This window comes from Atta colombica, unplaced genomic scaffold (assembly GCF_001594045.1).
Source record: "Atta colombica isolate Treedump-2 unplaced genomic scaffold, Acol1.0 scaffold94, whole genome shotgun sequence".
Taxonomy (NCBI): domain Eukaryota; kingdom Metazoa; phylum Arthropoda; class Insecta; order Hymenoptera; family Formicidae; genus Atta; species Atta colombica.
This window is the reverse complement of record NW_017259588.1, coordinates 589,862-608,358: the sequence shown is the minus strand read 5'-3', so window position 1 is coordinate 608,358 and position 18,497 is coordinate 589,862. Positions and strand designations below refer to the sequence as shown.

General features: G+C 31.0%; 1 protein-coding gene across 1 annotated transcript in view; it reads left to right on the top strand.

Annotated features, from left to right (window-relative positions):
• The window catches only part of LOC108693596 (venom dipeptidyl peptidase 4-like), a 48,383-nt gene that overhangs the window by 12,688 nt on the left and 17,198 nt on the right, over nt 1–18,497 (top strand). The window contains exon 3 of the mRNA XM_018202631.1: nt 8,767–8,961. Within this exon, the coding sequence (XP_018058120.1) occupies nt 8,767–8,961 (195 nt within the window). The remainder of the gene's footprint in view (nt 1–8,766; nt 8,962–18,497) is intronic.

The following is an 18,497-nucleotide window of genomic DNA, read 5'->3' as shown; positions in this document are numbered from 1 at the left end:
TATATATTTTTTTTGTTATATCGGCTTTTTCACAATAATATTTTCATAGCATATATTTACAATTACATAATATTTCTCTATATAAATATACATTTTTTAATAATCCCTAATTTTTCTACATTTTTCTTTATTTTTCAATATATTTATAATTTATTTTTATTAATTTTCATAAAGCTTAGATTATTTCATTGTAATAATAGGTTTATTCGCGTCACATGCTCTAATATACTCCAACATGCTCCTACAATAACTCTTACTCACTACAACGTGTTGGTTGGAATGCGACGCGAATAAATTTGTGAATTTTGTGAGGAGTTTTGACAGAGCGAAAAGGATGAAAAGAGAAAAAAGTTTAGGTGATAACGTAGTAACGCTAGATGATTTACTTATTTCACACATGCCTATTTTTTTTTGGCCAACACTAACATCAAAAGTATCAACAGAGAGTTGCGCTACTGTATGCACTGTGCCACGGTATAGGAAGATTGCTATAGAGATGGAACCTCTAAAACCCATAAATTCATTTAGAGTATGATGAAATTTATCACCTAATACCAAATTTCACTTTTTTATCGGCAAAAAAAGTTGAAAAAATCATTTAACAATTTTAAGTTCGACCGCGTGAATACATTAAAACGAGAAAGAAACTCAAAATTGGTCAAAATTGGATGTTTTAAATAATACATTATATATTCTTTTATTAAATCAATTTATTCCAGATTTGATTGCGCGCCGGTAACTTTTGGTTTCAACACAATCATTTTGAAACGCTTATCCTCCCTAAATTAGATTAGAAAGAAAGAAAATAAAAACTTATTGCGAAAAATATTATCTCAGCCAGGATTTGAACCTGGATTGGAACCTCTCAATCAGGCACGCCAGCGAGCTTTCTCCTTCTGCTCATTGCCTCGCTCTTTGTCTCTCTCGCCACCGCGTCGTCACTGAAACTTCAAATATAATTTTTTCAACTTTTCTTGCTGATAAAAAAGTAAAATTTGGTATTGGTCTTCATCATACCCTAAATGAATTTATGGATTTCAGAAGTTTCATCTCTAAAAATGCCTTTTCATGCCGATACTCGCTTATTTTTGACATCAAAATAAGTCATGTGAGAAATTGACGAATATCAAGCGTCAATTTTCACATGACCTATTTTGACGCTGAAAATAAGCGTCGAGCGTCAGCATGAAATGGCACTTAAGACAAAAATTTTCCTGTACTATGGGCATTCTCCTTTCTGTTACTGTATCACTGGTAACTATCCAGTCAGAAATGATAATAGAATCGACATCAAATCAATGTCAATTTGACATCGAAATCATCTAATTCGAAATCGATTCAATATCGATTATCAATTATCATTTCTCAGTGGATATAAAACGTAAATTTAAGATTAGGTTAAAATAACTTATGACAAATTTCAACCGATTGTAATTTGCCTTATGGATAAGTCTATTGCTATTTCTATTTCCGTTAGATTGTTTTCCGTAGAAAACAATATCCTGATTGGCTCATTGGCTTAAGTTGTCTTGTGATTACCGTTACAGAAATTTTATCTATAGCCCTTAAGGCACACAAAAAAACTTAAAGTTTCTGAGTAGTCACCACAACTATATTGAATTGAATCGTGACATCAGAAGCGAGAAACACGTTAATTTTTATTACTTGCCATTTATAAATAAAGACAATTTGAATAAAACAGAATGATGAGATTGCTTTAAAACATTTGTAAAAATGGACGAAAACTATGCTTATCTCCCCTTGACGATCAATAAATAATCACAAAAAGTAATGAAAGGTACATGAAGTGCTTTTATTTTATTTTATTTTATAATGCACATAGCTTATTTTCACTTATTTCACGTGCCTTTATTACTTTTTACGATTATTTACTAACTGTCGGGAGAACGATACACTTATAACAAATGTAGATACAGCTAAAAAGCCGACATAAAAAGATATTATAAAAGAAAAACGTACACTATACGGCGCATCGCATGCGCAGAACATGAAAGTCAATATGGAAACGAAGCTTAAAATTAATACGAGCGCCCTTTTCTTTTAAAACAAAATAACAATCTATCATTTCTATAACATACCTTTTTCAATTCTAGATTGTTTGACTAATCTGATATACGTATTCTTTGTTAATAATAGACCATTAATATACATGGCTATATTACGCCTAAAGCTTCTCTTAATCTAATGAATTTATCTCTTCCCAGAAACTTGGTTAATATTTGCTATTTGGTCATTTGTTTGTATATAGTTGATTTTTATAACCTTTTCTTTGATTTTTTTTTTTGCAAAATGATATTTTATGTCGACGTATAATATTTTAAACGCTCATGGAATTCTGAATTTTTGCTTACTCAAATTGCGGATTGATTATTCTTATATAGTGTGATTATTCTTATATAGTTCTCATATAGTGTGTTATATATAACACACACAAAATTCTTTTGAAATCTTGAAATCTTTATATAGAGACCTAAATCAACATGCTTCACTTACTGCTAAATTCATCACTGTATATTCCGTCTCAGTGGATGACAAAGCTATTTGTGGATTGTTTTTTATTAGCCCATGAAACAGAACAATTTATTAGTTTAAAGATATTATCCGCTGTTGATCAACGGTCAATACTATCACTGGCTCAATCGGAATCAATAAAACCTATGATACACTTCTCTTTCATCATGTTACATTTGAAAACTAAACTTAAATTTATCGTGCCTTTAATATATTAATTTAATATATTAATCTTAAAACGCGCTTCAATACTTGCCAATTTTCTTTACTCGCATATGACTGATATCTGCTTAATATATCGCATTACTAAGATCTGGTCATGTACATTACATACATCAGAATACCAATTAATTGCCTACATCGATGTTCTATCTCAGCAGATTCAGATTTCTCGTTTTAACATTTCATGGTTAAAATCCATCGGGATAGATACTACATTGCATTGTTCCATATTATATCTAGCAATAATGTTCTAAGTATTTTGTTTCTAAGTATTTTGATTGATTTGAAATAATTTCACCCTTCTCAATCTTTTGTTTAATAACCATACCCAGAAGGTATCTTACATTCCCTAGATCTTTTATTTAAAAAAATAACTATTTAAGTTATTTTATTCCTTTTTAAGTGTTAATATGTCTTATTTATTCACTTCAGCTGTTAATAAGTCATCTACGTATAAAAGTAAGAAAATCTTTTCTATTTTCGTTATTTCAACATATGGACAATAATCGTTCTCTAATCTAACAAACCCTTGTTCAATCATAACTTCATCTATTATTCCAACCTTCTGATGAATTTCTTAGACCATATAGCGTTTTCTTAAGTTTACATACTTTGTTATCTTTTAAATTATTGGGAGTACAAATAAGTTTCCGCCGTTTTTTATCAATAATTAAGCATTTATTGTGAAAGAACGTATATAATGTTTTATTCAAAGTAATGGCCATCGCTAGCTACTACTTTTTCCCATTTTTCTAATAGCATGTGAATATCGCGTCGGAAGAACGCTTCATCTTTTGAGGCTATCCAATCATCGATACATTTTTGATATCTTCATATGATGTGAAGTGCTGTTCAGACCATGCGTCATCGATCGGAACAAGTGGTAGTCAGAAGGAGCAATGTCTGGAGAATACGGGTGGGGTAGAACTTTCCATTTGAGTGTTTTTAAGTAGGTTTTGATCGGCGCCGCAACATGTGGTCGAGCATTATCATGCAGGAGAATAATTTTGTCATGTCTGGAGTAGTAGTGGGCGCGTTTTGAGTGCTCGGCTCAATCTCATCAATTGTGTTCGGTAGAGAGTCCCAGTAATGGTCTCGTTCGGTTTGAGCAACTTATAATACACGACACCAAGCTGATCCCACCAAATACACAATATGAGTTTTTTTCCATGAATATTGGGCTTGGCTGTTGAAGCATGGCCAGGTGTCTTCATGATTTCTTCTTCTTTTGGTTATCGTAGTGGATCCATTTTTCATCAGTGACTATACGATGCAAAAAACCCTTTCGTTTTGCCTGGCAAGCAGCATTTCACATGTGAAAAATCGGCGTTCAACGTTTCTCGGCTCTTCAATTCATATGGAATCCCTTGCTTTTGAATCATTCCCAATGATTTCAAACGATATGAAATTGTTTATTGAGTCACTCCTAATGTAAGTGCAAGTTCTTTTTGCGTTTGGCACGAATCTTCATCCAATAATAATGCTTCCAATTCCGCGTCTTCGTACATTTTCGGCCTTCCGCTACGTTCTTTGTCTTCGACGTCAAATTCAGCATTCTTAAACTTTTGAAACCACTCATGACAATTTCTCTCACTTAAGGCAGCATCACCATATGCTTCTACAAGCAATCTATGAGCCTCAGCTGCAGATTTCTTCAAATTAAAGAAGTAAATTAAAAGTTCCCGCAAACGTTTATTCGGCTCAAAACTCGATATTTTCGTACAAAAAAAAAAATATTTGATGCTGATACAAAATCGCTAATATTTCAAGATTATAGTGTTGCCGGATGTCCACAATCTTACGATATGTCGTTTTACATCAAACAATTTTAACTATAGTTTATTATTTATTTAACTATAGTTTATAGTGGCGCCATCTTTTGCAAACGGCGGAAACTTATTTGTACTCTCAATAAAAAATTTGCTTGTGGCAACGACATACATAATATTTATCCTACCGTATAGAAACGCATTATACACATCTATCTGACGGGTATATTTAAATAATTGCAAATTGCTAAGAATACTCTTACTATTGGTAATCTCGCTACTGGACTGTAAGTATCAGAAAAGGATTCTTTTGCTTAAAGCCCCTCGCTATTAGTCTAGCTTTATATTTAATAACCAGGCCTTTCTCGTTTTTCTTCTTCTTAAATACTCATTCACTATTGATGATCTCACAGTTGTCAGACTTCTTGACTATATTCCTGACTACCAGGTGTCATTTTTTATTTCGGTCTTCATAGCTCTTTTCCACATCTTTGATTCTTTGCCTGATACAATCTCATTGTATGTTTGTGGTTTGTCTTCTTCTATCAATAATGTAAATCTACATTCTGAATATAATGATAGTTTTTTTAACTTGTTTCTTTCTATCGTTAGAATGTACCCATATCGCTGAAACAACTCTTCTTGTTTCTCACATGATTCATATCCCCTATTAAAGTTTTCTTCGTCCGTCAATTCCGTTTCATCTGATTCTTCATTTCCATATATTTTAATATTGTTTGTTCACTGTTTTCGTCTTCCTCTTCTACTTCTTTTGACACCGATATTATTCACTTTCTTCTTTGCTTCGCTTTCTTCTAGTAAAAATATTATATCACTTAAGATTTCAATCTTACTATCTTGTTGAAAATAAATTTTATAGTCTTTGATATTCTCGTTGTATCCAACGAAGATTCCTTCTCTACTTTTGGCATCCAATTTTAATCTTTTCTCTTTTGGTACGTGTGCTACTACTCTACATCCAAAAGTCTTGAATATTTCCATGGTGACTTCTTTCGAGTGCTACAATTTAAATGGAGAATCGTTATTCTGTGGACTTGAATCTGTTCTATTCAAGATAAACACTGCTATTCACAACCTCTGCCCAAAATACGACATATTTTTATTATGTAGCGTGATTCTTGCTGTCTCTACGAATTCTCATTTCACGTTCAGCATGTTGCGGAGTATAAATTACGGACCGCTGACATATGCCATTTTCTTCTAGGAAATCAATAATTCTTTATTTACGAATTCTAAACCATTATCTGTGCGTAACGTCGTTATTTTGTTTTCTGTTATATTCTCATCTTTAGGAAACTTGCGATCTTTTGTTTGACTTCTGATTTATATTGTATGAAGAACACGTACTTATAATTCGAGTAGTCCTCTTTTAGCAATAAGAAATACTTCGCGCCTTCTAAGGATGAAGTCTCCATAAGGATAGTTCGCACACGTTTGCGTGAACTAACTCACATGTTCTTGATGTTCTTGATTTACTCTATATTATTTATCTACAAGACAGTCTTTGCACGTACTTGATATTCATCTTTCTTTTATTCTTTTTTGAGTCAACAACTTTCGAACGTGATCATAATTTTGATGTGCGAGTTTTTTATGTCAATCCTCAACAGCCATTTGACAGATTGCATTATTTTTATTTATGGCACACCTTTCCCTTTTTATTTATTAGTTTGTATTTAGAATTATTCGAATGCATTTTATAATTTTTGTCTAAAGTACAATCGAGTGAAAATAAGTTAATTCTTAAGTCTGGTACATGCAATACATTCTTTATTCTTGTTTCGATCCACTCGTATTTCTTCTATTTTTACCGTATCTTGTATTTTAAAAGATTTTTCGTCGCTTATCTTTGTTCTACGTTCATCCATAAATCATCCGATGATCCATGTATAGGATATTTACTCGTTAACTATATATGAAAGTTTGAGTATAATGTGTCGCGTGTGAATGTTGAGTGTGCGTATGAGTCGTTGTCTCGTGCCGACGAATTCCGTGAAGATGGATATCTGTGACGCGCCATAATGGGAAGGGTCATTGCAAATTTTTTAAGAATATTGAGTAGTCCTAATTGAAGTTCTGGACAATTCTCAATGAGCTTTGTCGAAAAGTATTAGCTCAAAGCGATTGGATCAATGATTTGTCATGGGAAGTCATCGAAAATTTTTTGAGAGTATTGAGTAGTTTCGATTGGAGTTCTGCACAGTTCTCGACGAGCTCTATCAGAAAGTATAAGTTGACAAAGCGATAGGACCAACGGTTTTCAAGATAGAGGGCATTTAAATTCTATCACTGAAAATTTTCTAAGTCCGATGTCGAAAAATTTGTAAAGTGTTCCAGTAGTTCTGATTAGAGTTCTAAGCAGTTTTCGACGAGTTCTATCGAAAAGTATTAAGAAAAAGCGATTGGATGGCTATACATGGAAATATGTGCTTTTACAATCAATTTTTCGAGTTTTCTTTTAAATATATATCTCTTTTTTTATTAGATCTGTGTTGGTTTTAATCGCTGAGAACTTTTCAAAATAGATAGAGTGGCAATTAACATGTAACAAAACTACTGTATAAAAATTTTCAAAAAATTTGTATATTTTTATAAATTTGTATATTTTTATAAATTTTGTCAAAATTGTTTTATATATTAGGAACTCTATTCAAAATAAAGCTATTGTATTAAGCTGCTCGAAACTATCTATTTCGATCTCGAATTTTGATAAGAAGTTAGCTCTCCAGTAAAAAAATTGTTTAAAAATTGTTATTAAATGAATCTCGTGTTAAAAAATACAGAAAATTCTTCATTTCATTGAAAGGAAGCAAGAACTGTAATCAGAACTATTGTATTTAAAAATTGATTTTTAAAAAATTTTTTTATGCATCAGGAACTCTAGATGTTTACGAAATGAAGCTTGGATCACTCAGAACTATTCGATCTCGATTTTCGATAAGAAGTTAGCACCTTATTTTTTAAAAATTATTAAATAATAATTATTAAGCGGAACTCTCTGGTTATAAATTATATACACAATATAAATTATATGCACAGCGACAAATAATTTTTAAAACTTTTTAAGATTTTTAAGATTTTTAAGGCGCCATATCTCAGCAATTAGTGGCACCATCTGTTGATCATTAGAAAGATACATTTTTCTTCTTTCAAATGTACCCAAATTTATGCAAATCGAATAACAAATGACAAAGTTATGACATTTCTTCCTAAATTTTAAATCGATGTTGAAATTTTATCATTTTATGGAACAAAGAACAATTTTATGGAACAAAGAACGGTCATTAAATTCAACGCAAAACTAAAAGTGTATCTGAAACATTCCGGTTGATGCAAGTATGGACGCTTGTTTAAGTCGATCAAATATTTTCCTGTGGCATAATTTTTGGATGATAGAGAGTCACTCATTACATTCGCTCAATGCTCATTACGTTTTTTTCGATAGCAAAGGAATTATCCATAAAGATTCTCCATCTGGTCAAACAGTTATGTATATGGCAACTATTATCTCGAAGTTTTGAAGCGTTTGATGACCGTCGTATCCGTTCCGAATATCGAGTTCTAGAAAGTTGGTCGCTGTTGCACGATAACGCGTTATGTCACAATTCATTTATTGTCAATTTTTAGCCCGAAATTAAATCTGTGTACTCAATCATCCTATATTCACCTGATTTGGCTTCGTGTGACTTCTCTTTATTCCCAAAAAATTGAAATTAAAGTTGGAAGAATGCTTTTTCGAAGACATTTCGATCATCCAAACAGCTTCAACATGGGCATTAGAGACAATACCACAAAATGAGCTGGATCATGCATTTGAATCACTTTTGAATCGTTGTATTGAAGTAAGAAGAGATTATTTTGAATAAATAAAACAATAAGCATAAGGATATTTTATTTCTATAGACCCAGTCTTAAAAATTATTTGTTGCATTGTGTAGAACTTTTCGTCTAGTCAAAAGGAAACGGGAATTCTAATCAGAATTCCTGAGTACTATTGTAAGTTGGGGTGTTAACTTCACATACTCGTCTCAGAATAAGAATTGAAAAGAATATAGGTATATAATATTATTTGTTCTGTTCTAATTTATGCAACTGTAATGAAATCAAGTTTGCAGTACATAAAATGAACAAATGAATTTATACGTGAAATTGTGAATAATACGAGCGATGAAAGATATCGGCGTTCTAACGATTTGTGTCACGCAATCTGTCTGTGTTTCAGGTACGGTGGTCCGGATTCGTATCAGGTGACGGAAAAATTTAACATTGATTGGGGCACGTATCTTGTAACAAACAAAAGTATTATATATGCTGCCATTGACGGTCGCGGCTCCGGATTAATGGGTAACGACATGCTATTCGCCGGATATCGACGTCTCGGCACTGTCGAAATTGTTGATCAGATCAACGTTACCAGGTAAGCCTACTGTTATGAAATAATTCTGATTATGAATTTTTATTTTCCAAAAAATTATTTAATATTGATTGAAAGTTAAAATAATTAAGTCTTCCGAATCAATTCTACTAAAATAATAATTTTCTATTTTCATATCGGAAGTTTCAAAGTGAAATTTACTTCTAATAAGTAAAACCTTGAATCCTAATAAGAAAACACAGAGAGAAGTGCCTTTTTTTGATTTTGAGTTTTAATATGTTTTAATATGTTATAATCTAAACTAAAATAAGAAATACGTATTTTTTACGTGCAGTTAGGAGATGTAATCTTTTGAAAAAAATCAATTAGTTTCTTTTGAAGCAAATATCATCGAAACGAATTCGATATAAGATCAAAAAATTTTTTAAATAAAAGTCAAATATTTCAAGAATACTTTATTAATAGTAAAAAAAATGTTCAATCATTGTTATAAAGTACTCTTGGAACCATTTAACTTTTATGAAAACTTCGACAATATTATGTTGTTTCTTTCCGGATAAAAATACAAATCGGAGCGTAAGTCGAATGTAAAGACAAAGTAACAGAAGTGTAAGCAAATGTTCTAAGCAGCATACATTAAACCAATAAAATGTAAATGAAGTGTAAAACGTTTACAAAGCATTTTACTCTTCATTTTTATTGTTTCATACGCTGCTTACATTTCTGCTACTCTCTCTTTACATTCAACTTACATTCCTTCTAATTTTATGCTTTATTTTCGCAAAGGTTTGAAAAAAAACAAAACTAAAGGAGAATTTTATCAAAGGAGAATTTTATCTTTTAAAAGACCTACATACAGGTCCGTGTAAAAAAAAATGTCTTTTATTTTATTCCAAACTAAAATATATCAAAGTTAGAAAGGAACATTTCTCTGCATTTCTGTATAAATAAATTTATTTTATTAAATGTCAGAAAAATAAATTCTCCGCTAAACCCCTTTAACATATCTTTCTCAATTTTTTTTGAAGAAGGATCAAACTTATAGCAAGCATAGTCATATTCCGTATATACATAAAGCATAAAATGCATATTAAATTTACATTTACACATAGAAAACGCGTATCGTTAACCCGAGATTGCCTGTGATATCAACCGCCGAGATAATTCTTGATGATGATGTTAACAAATGAACGCAGACCATCGCAGGCAGAATCTGAGGCCAAACGCGCTCGTTTCCTAGAAGTGTTACGAACAAAGTTTTGCTTTAGGACAAACCTAATTATAGATGAGGCCTCAAAATGACTTATCATGGCGCGAATTTGCTAAGCTCTAAGTTAACTATTCTAAATCCGGTTTCCCGAACACGTCCGAGGACCGTGTTTTCGTTAACGTTTAACGAAGTTCTTTTCACGGCGTAGGCATCTGAGAGAGATAGAGAAGGAAAGAGAGAGCACTGCCACCGCCGCGTTAACAAGAAGAAAATTGCTCGTTCTTTTATCTGAATTTATCGGCTGACCTTCTCCACTGCTGTCGAGTGGGTACGAAGAAGAGTTGCGTTCTCCTCTCGTATTTCCACATAGCTGTCAAGAATAATTTATCTGATGGCAGGAAAAGAGAGAGAGAGAGAGAGAGAGAGGGGGGGCGGGGACCAGTAAGAGTTCGCCATTTATGTGATCATCTATCTTTAAACATTAAACTTCCAATGTAGTGATGAATAATGTCTATTCTACGCCGATGGCGAGATTATATTTTACCATTTAAGCGCCGTGACCGCGACGCCGCGCGCATATAGTATAGTGTAAGCTTAACGTATAGAGCGGCGCGGGCGCGGCGATTCCTCAATTTCATCTCCCGAATAAAATTTAGTAAATAGCAACAAGAAATTAGCGCAATGTATAAAACAAATGTTATTGAATTAGCAGATACTATTGTAAATGAAACGGAACTATACGATAACATTTTCTCTTCGTTTTGTCAAGATTCTATTTTCGTCACTTCCAGAATTCTGCTATTTTTTTTTTAATGATTAGATTTCTTTTCGAATAATTATATTGAAGTAACAACATTAGAAATATTGCAACAGAATTGTTTTCTCATTGTGCATTTCCAAACATTTTAGTAACACTTCATTATTTTTTGTCTAGCGAACTATTTCTTTTTTAAATCGTTGTTTCGTAAAGAAAGATAAAGAGTTCGCATTGTATTTTCTTGTATTAAAACACAGATTACAAAGCAAATAAGAAAATTTAATTGTACGTAATTTTATCTAATTTGTTATAAACAGAAATTTCTTTTTCTCGTAAAAAAAATTGTGGAACTTTATTTTCTTCTTTTATTGTGATAAAAGCTTTTCAGAGTATCGATCTATAAGTGACTAAAATACATAGCTAGAAAAATGTATGATCGAAGACGTAGGGACATTTTTTATCCTAAAAAATTTAGTGACCTATTTTTTTTGCACACTAAATTTTTGCATAAATTTTTAATATTTTCAAATAGCAATAATTCAATGAAAAAACCAACGAGGCGTTTAAAAAAGCTTTTAAAGCTGAAAATCTCTACTTTCAAAATCGGTAATTTCATCTGACTATTAATCTGATCTTATATATGGAGCTATACGGATCCAAATGGATACGTCAAATGTGAAAATTTTGTACAAATTTTACAAATGTCTATGGCGTGAAGTATCGCACAAAAATGCGATTTATATCGAAAGTGTGAATTTTTACCTTCAATTTTTTTTATAGATCTCTGTATAATTTTTTTTCATCGAGTTATTTAATATTGAAGTAAAAAGAGTCCTTTTTGCTTTGTTATTTTTGTTGCGTATGAATATATATAAAAGTTAATAATTCTTGCTTCTGCAAGTTTCCTCTATAAAGAAATTAAAAAATCATTATTTAATATCTATAATGCATTCTCATTTGTGAATTCTTTTTGATTCCTTTCTTTGTAAAGTCAAATTATATGTTTATTACAAAAAAATTAATTATTTTTATTGAAATAATTATTTAGAAATAAATTTAATAGTAATTTAACTTTAAAAAAATAATTCAATTTGCATATTATAATTTAATTTGCATATTATTAATTTAAAATATCTTATTCAATGACATATTGATTATTTCATTAATTTATCCATATTGATTATTTCATTAATTTATCCATAGGAAGATAAAACATCTTTTTCAAATTTTATTATTAATTATAACTTTGTATTTTCTTTTGAGAAAAATACTGTTACTTCTAAAATTTTACACACTAATAAAAATTATTTTACAAAAAGTTTAATTTTCAATGAAGAAGTTGAAAATTTAATTTTCGATCGCCTATATTCAGATCGATACCACAGTGTGCCGATGGTACTGTAACTTTCAAACATCATAACTCAAAAAGTACTCAATAAAAAATAATTTTATTATATTTATTTAAAACATTTTTTAAATTACATTTTTACATTTCAAAAGTTTTAAATGTAAAAATGTTATTGCATAATTATTAAAAACATTGAAACTAACCAATGTCATTATGACATTAATTACAATAATATAATATCATATCACAACACAATATTATACCTTAGCATGAACATAACTTCAATTTCAACTTGCACTGACTTTTTTCACTGACTTCAAAGACAGTGAAGCAAAAGTTGAACTCAGTGCAAGTTTTTTGCACCAGTTTTGTCAATGGAACATTAAACACTGAACTGGTCTTCACAGTGGAAAAACACATTGCGCAGTACGCACCAGTGTTGCACTAGTTTACCCAATGGAAAATATATATATAATAATCATTTTAAAACTGATTTAGGAAGATAATATTTACTTTCTTTGTTATTTTTAATTTATTTTTTATTTCGGTCTTACAATATTATATTCGTACGCATGTAATAAGATCCAAGATGTCAGAATTTAACAAAATTTTTTAAAATTCATTTACAAATATTCTATATAAACAATATACTTTTCTTTTATAAGTGAATGAAATGAAGATTTGATTCTTACAAGAGGAACACCACCAAGGGGGGGATTTTGATACATTTTTGCAGCCTGTTCTTAAGCGAAAAGAAAAACGATATGTATTCGTTTCAGCTATTGGCCTATAGTTTCGAAGAAATAAATTTGTAAAATAATTATTAATTTGAAAAACGTATTGTATAAACAAAAATATCAATATTTTTATAAATTTCATTTTAATTTAATGTTATTAGTTTTAATTACTTTTTAATTGTAATGAAATTTCATGAAATTACATGGTATTATAAATAATTAAACACTCATAATCAAAATAACATTCATTTATGAAATATTTATTATTATCATCATTGTTGTTGTTATTCACATGAATACATAAATAAAATTGTAATGAAAACTATTACAGTTTCTGATGAAATTAGAAATTATGATTAGGAAAAAATAAGTCATATGTTTGTAATTTTCTTCTGATTAATATTAATCAATTTATTAATAATAATAAGAAACTAATTGTGTTTTGTAGACGTATATTGTATGGGATATAAATCATAAAAACAAGAAAAACATAAATATTTATTACATTGCGTGTTGAATTTTTGTTGCAAATACTATAATTTTTATCTGGAAGAAAAGATGCTGTTCGACGTTTAGGAACGTATGACGCGTAGACATGAGATCCACCCGCTTTGAGTACTCACATTGTAAACTTCATTCTATTTTTTTCTCGTTCATTACATAACTAAAATAGAATGAAGCAACGCGTAAGATTGAGCGCTTATATATTGCTTCATTCTTAATTATATAATGAACGAAAAAAAATGTATAGAATGAAGTTAATAGCGTGAGCGCTCAAAGTGAGTGGACCTCATGTCTATGAGCGTTATACACTTCTAAATCGAGTGGCTTTGGACTGCGCGTGGGCCGAGAGATGAGCGGAATAGCAGAAGGTGGAACCAAGTCGAAAATCGGCTAAGAAAATTTTATCGAGCTCTGTCTCCTAATGTGCATGAAGTACAAGCTCCCAAGAAAAAACTCCCAAGGGAAATTGAATCAAATTTGGATTATACCCTCTACTAATGTGGCTCAAAGGCAAATGAAATGCCGAGATCATTCTATCAATACCTCCGTTAACTATACTGCAAATAAGGATGCAAATAGTCAATCTTGTCATAATGATAGAGAACGCTGGTTGCATACACATACGGATCCGCAGCGACTTCATTGCTCACTCATTTAATTGTGGATAGCAAATCCGCGAATCCGCCGCGGAAAATCCACCCGCGTATAGGCAACCACTTCTTCCACGTCACATCACAGTAACAAAGTCGGCCGATTGTTCGCACATTTCCATTTACAATATAACTAACAGAAACATTAGGACGAGCTGAATATTTTTTCACCCTTCAAGATTGAATCACATTTAAAGGTATGTTCCACAAATGCAACAAGTTCACTCACAAAATCATTGTCAATCGTCATTCACTGCACATGCATTTCCGACATTTTGATATTACTGAAGGGCTTTTATACACACTGTTGCCGATGAATTTTCAAATTTGTCATTCTTAATCCAAGAATAAATAATTTTTAAATAATGCGATTGAGTTGTTAGAACCATAAAATGATTTTAGAAACAAGAATACAATTTTTACAGAATAAAATATACTTTGCATAAATCTATTTATTATTGATGCCAGTGAACATTTATAATTGAAGAGGACATTTTATATTTAAATGAAAGTAAATAGCATCCAAGAATAAAAATATACGTGAATCAGGAATTTATTTTTTTCAATGTATTTGTTATATTTTTTAATTTTTATCAGATTATTGAGAAATTACCAACAATGGATTTTCTAATTGTTTGCGAGCAATTTCGGATATTCTACGCAAAGCGCTCATCTGGCCTCCGTACAAAGTAGTACGTGTAGTATAGATATGTATTATATAATTCTTAATTTCTCTATCAATGCGATTATTTATTTTATAATATTTCTACTTTCTTATAACATTTGAAGATGGCTCAAACTAGTAGTCGAAACATGTAATGAATATTGTTTAAATTTAAATTTAATTATAATGCATTTTATACATTAATTTTTTTATTTTTGTGAGTTTTATAATTGACTCTTACATTCTCTTTGTATTATTTATAGTAAACAATTAAACTAAATTAATAATAATTTTGTTAAATAGATAATTAAATAGATTTTGGATGATTTTATTTATGTTGGTTTTTATAATTTTAGAATTTATCCTATGGACTCCAATTTTTTCATATATTTTATTAACAACAGCTCATTATGAAGGGTTTTTTTTTCAAAAAATTTAAAATAATTAATTTTTGTTTAGGGAATACAAATAAGTTTCCGCCGTTTTTAATAAAAAATTAAGCATTTATTGAGAGAACGATATATAATGTTTTATTCAAAGTAATGGCCATCGCTAGCCTCTACTTTTTTTCTTTCTTTCTGATAGCATGTGGATACTGCGTCGGAAAAACGCTTCATCTTTTAAGGCTATCCAATCATCGATACAATTTTTGGTATCTTCTCATACGATGTGAAGTGCTGCTCAGACAGGTCATCGATCGGAACAAGTGATAGTCGGAAGGAGCAATGTCTGGAGAATACGCGTGGGGTAGAACTTCCCATTTGAGTGTTTCTAAGTAGGTTTTGACCGGCGCCACATGTGGTCGAGCATTATCATGCAGGAGAATAATTTCGTCATGCCTGGAGTAGTGCGCGTTTTTCCTTGAGTGCTCGGCTCAATCTCATCAATTGTGTTCGGTAGAGAGCTCCAGTAAGGGTCTCGTTTGGTTTGAGCAACTCATAATACACGACATCAAGCTGATCTCACCAAATACACAACATGGGTTTTTTCCATGAATATTCGGCTTGGTTGTCAATGTGAAGCATGGCCAGGTGGTCTCCATGATTTCCTCTTCTTTGGGTTATCGTAGTGAATCCATTTTTCATCACCAGTGACTATACGATGCAAAAAACCCTTTCGTTTATGCCTGGCAAGCAGCATTTCACATGAAATCGAAACGAAAAATCGGCGTTCAACGTTTCTCGGCTTCAGTTCATATGGAACCCAATTTCCTTGCTTTTGAATCATTTCCAATGATTTCAAACGATATGAAATTGTTTGTTGAGTCACTCCTAATGTAAATGCAAGTTCTTTTTGGCACGAATCTTCATCTAATAATGCTTCCATTTCCGCGTCTTCGTACATTTTTGGCCTTCCGCTACATTCTTTGTCTTCAACGTCAAATTCACCATTCTTAAACTTTTAAAACTACTCACGACAACTTCTCTCACTTAAAGCAGCATCACCATATGCTTCTACAAGCAATCTATGAGCCTCAGCTGCAGATTTCTTCAAATTAAAGAAGTAAATCAAAAGTTTCCGCAAATAACGCTTATTGGACTCAAAACTCGACATTTTCGTACAAAAAAAAATATGATGCTGATACAAAATCGCTAATATTTCAAGGTTATGGTGTAGCCGGATGTCCAATCTTATGATATGTCGTTTTACATCAAACAATTTTAATATTTATAGTTTATTAGTGGCATCTTTTGCAAACGGCGGAAACTTATTTGTACTCCCATAAAATTTTTTATAAGTTGAAAATCATGTTAAATTAAATCTTTTTTTTTTTTGAATTATTTATTTATGTATAAACAGAAGAGATAAAAGTAGGAGAATAAATGCCTGTTATTTAATTTTACGCTATCCATAAAGGCGAATAGATTTGAAAGCAGCGAAAAAAAATACTATAAGGAACTAAATATTATAAGAAACATCCATTTTTATCAAATTGATTTAACATAAGAAAAGTAAAATTTTATCGACCAATGTTACTATTCAAAAAATACATTTTATTATAAATATTTGAATAAATAATCCTAAAAATGTCAATATTTCTGAAAAGTGTTTCCAAACTTTTGGCTTAGCATATATGTTCTTCAATGCATTTCCTTTTTAAGCGTTATGGAAATTTTAGCAGCATAATATTAATGCGAGCTTCAAGATCTTTCATGTTAATTACAGAATAATTCAATGACCCTGAATTTTTTGAAAAATGTTCAATCGTCAATATCGAATGTTATTCGTCATACGTATTGTATCCGCATATCTTTCCAGTTCTACACCTTGGTATTTTGCCGATGCATCATCCGATACATAAAAAGCCGGATCAGTCGCGGAATTGGGAGAGAGCGGTTGCGAAATCGTCCTACTCTCTTCATTCCGTGGCAGAAGCTCTTCACTGGCCGCCCGCGCCTCTTACGCTTTCGTATCATTTTTTCTCTATGCGTCAACCTTTCGCGAAGACCTCACATTTTGCCTCCTTTTTGCCTGTCTTTGTTCCGTCATTGAATCAGCTAACCAGACTGATTAACCAGCTCGTAACTGGTTGCTCCATCCACTGGTTCTGACGACCGCTTAATTGGTGAATAATTATGTAAGCGCCGTTGAAACTCGGAAATCTTGGGGATGCATCCCTCGTAAGCGTAATGATCCTTTAAACGGAGAGAGCGACTAATAATGTAACGATTATTTTTCTTCTAAAGAGGGAAAATCGTAGCTCCGTGTAAGCATCCGTTGATTCTAAGATTGAGTGTCGCAAAATTAAATAATTAAATCCATATAAATAAATGAGTAGCAATCAATTTTAAGTGAATTGTTCACTATGCCATGTGACTCATGGTATATTTTTTGCGTTTATTATATTTGTTGAATGACATATATTTCATAATACATTGTATAAAAAAAGGTCAAAATTATCATTATAAAAAAAAAGACCTGACTTCAATGCAACAAATTAAAATTATGTATTTACATGTATAATATAAAAAGATTATTTTATAATTATATACGCTTCTTTTGATAGCCAAAATATCAATTATAATTGTCTTATTTTATCAATATGACGAATTATAGCTATTTATACTAAAAAAAATAAATAATTTTTTGTACAACATTCTTATTTTCAGATTCAGCGCACAGAAAATTATAAGAAACCTTTCTGTTTTTTAAACCTCCAAATCATGCATATTTATGCAATTAGACATTACTTTCTTTAATTAAAATGCGAGACATGAAAATTATGTATCGTTTTGCGTTCTCTCCATAATAAAAAAAAAAAGGTATTTCAGCTTGTAATCCGAGTTACGTTATTCTTTTTCTTCTTATTTAGCCTACTTCTGAACAAAGATCTCTTCCATCTTCTTCATGTCTCTTTCTCCCATGCAACCTGCATCCAATTGGTCTCCACACGTCTCCGAGTATTATGTTAATCAATATTTTTTGAATTTTACGAATATTTTCGTTTCTACTCTGTATTATCTGCACATAGCTTGCAAGCCTGTAAGAAAAAACAAAAATCTGTAAAAACAATGAAACCAGCAGTGAAATCCTTCATCAATGCTAGATGGACTAATAACGAAGCACGATAGTTAAACAAATTGAGATGAAGATAAAAAAAAAATAATGTTATTTTAAATAAAAACTTATTATATTATATAAAATTATATGTTATCTCAAATGAAATGATTTAGGTAAAATTTATCATACTAAATATTGTACTTATAA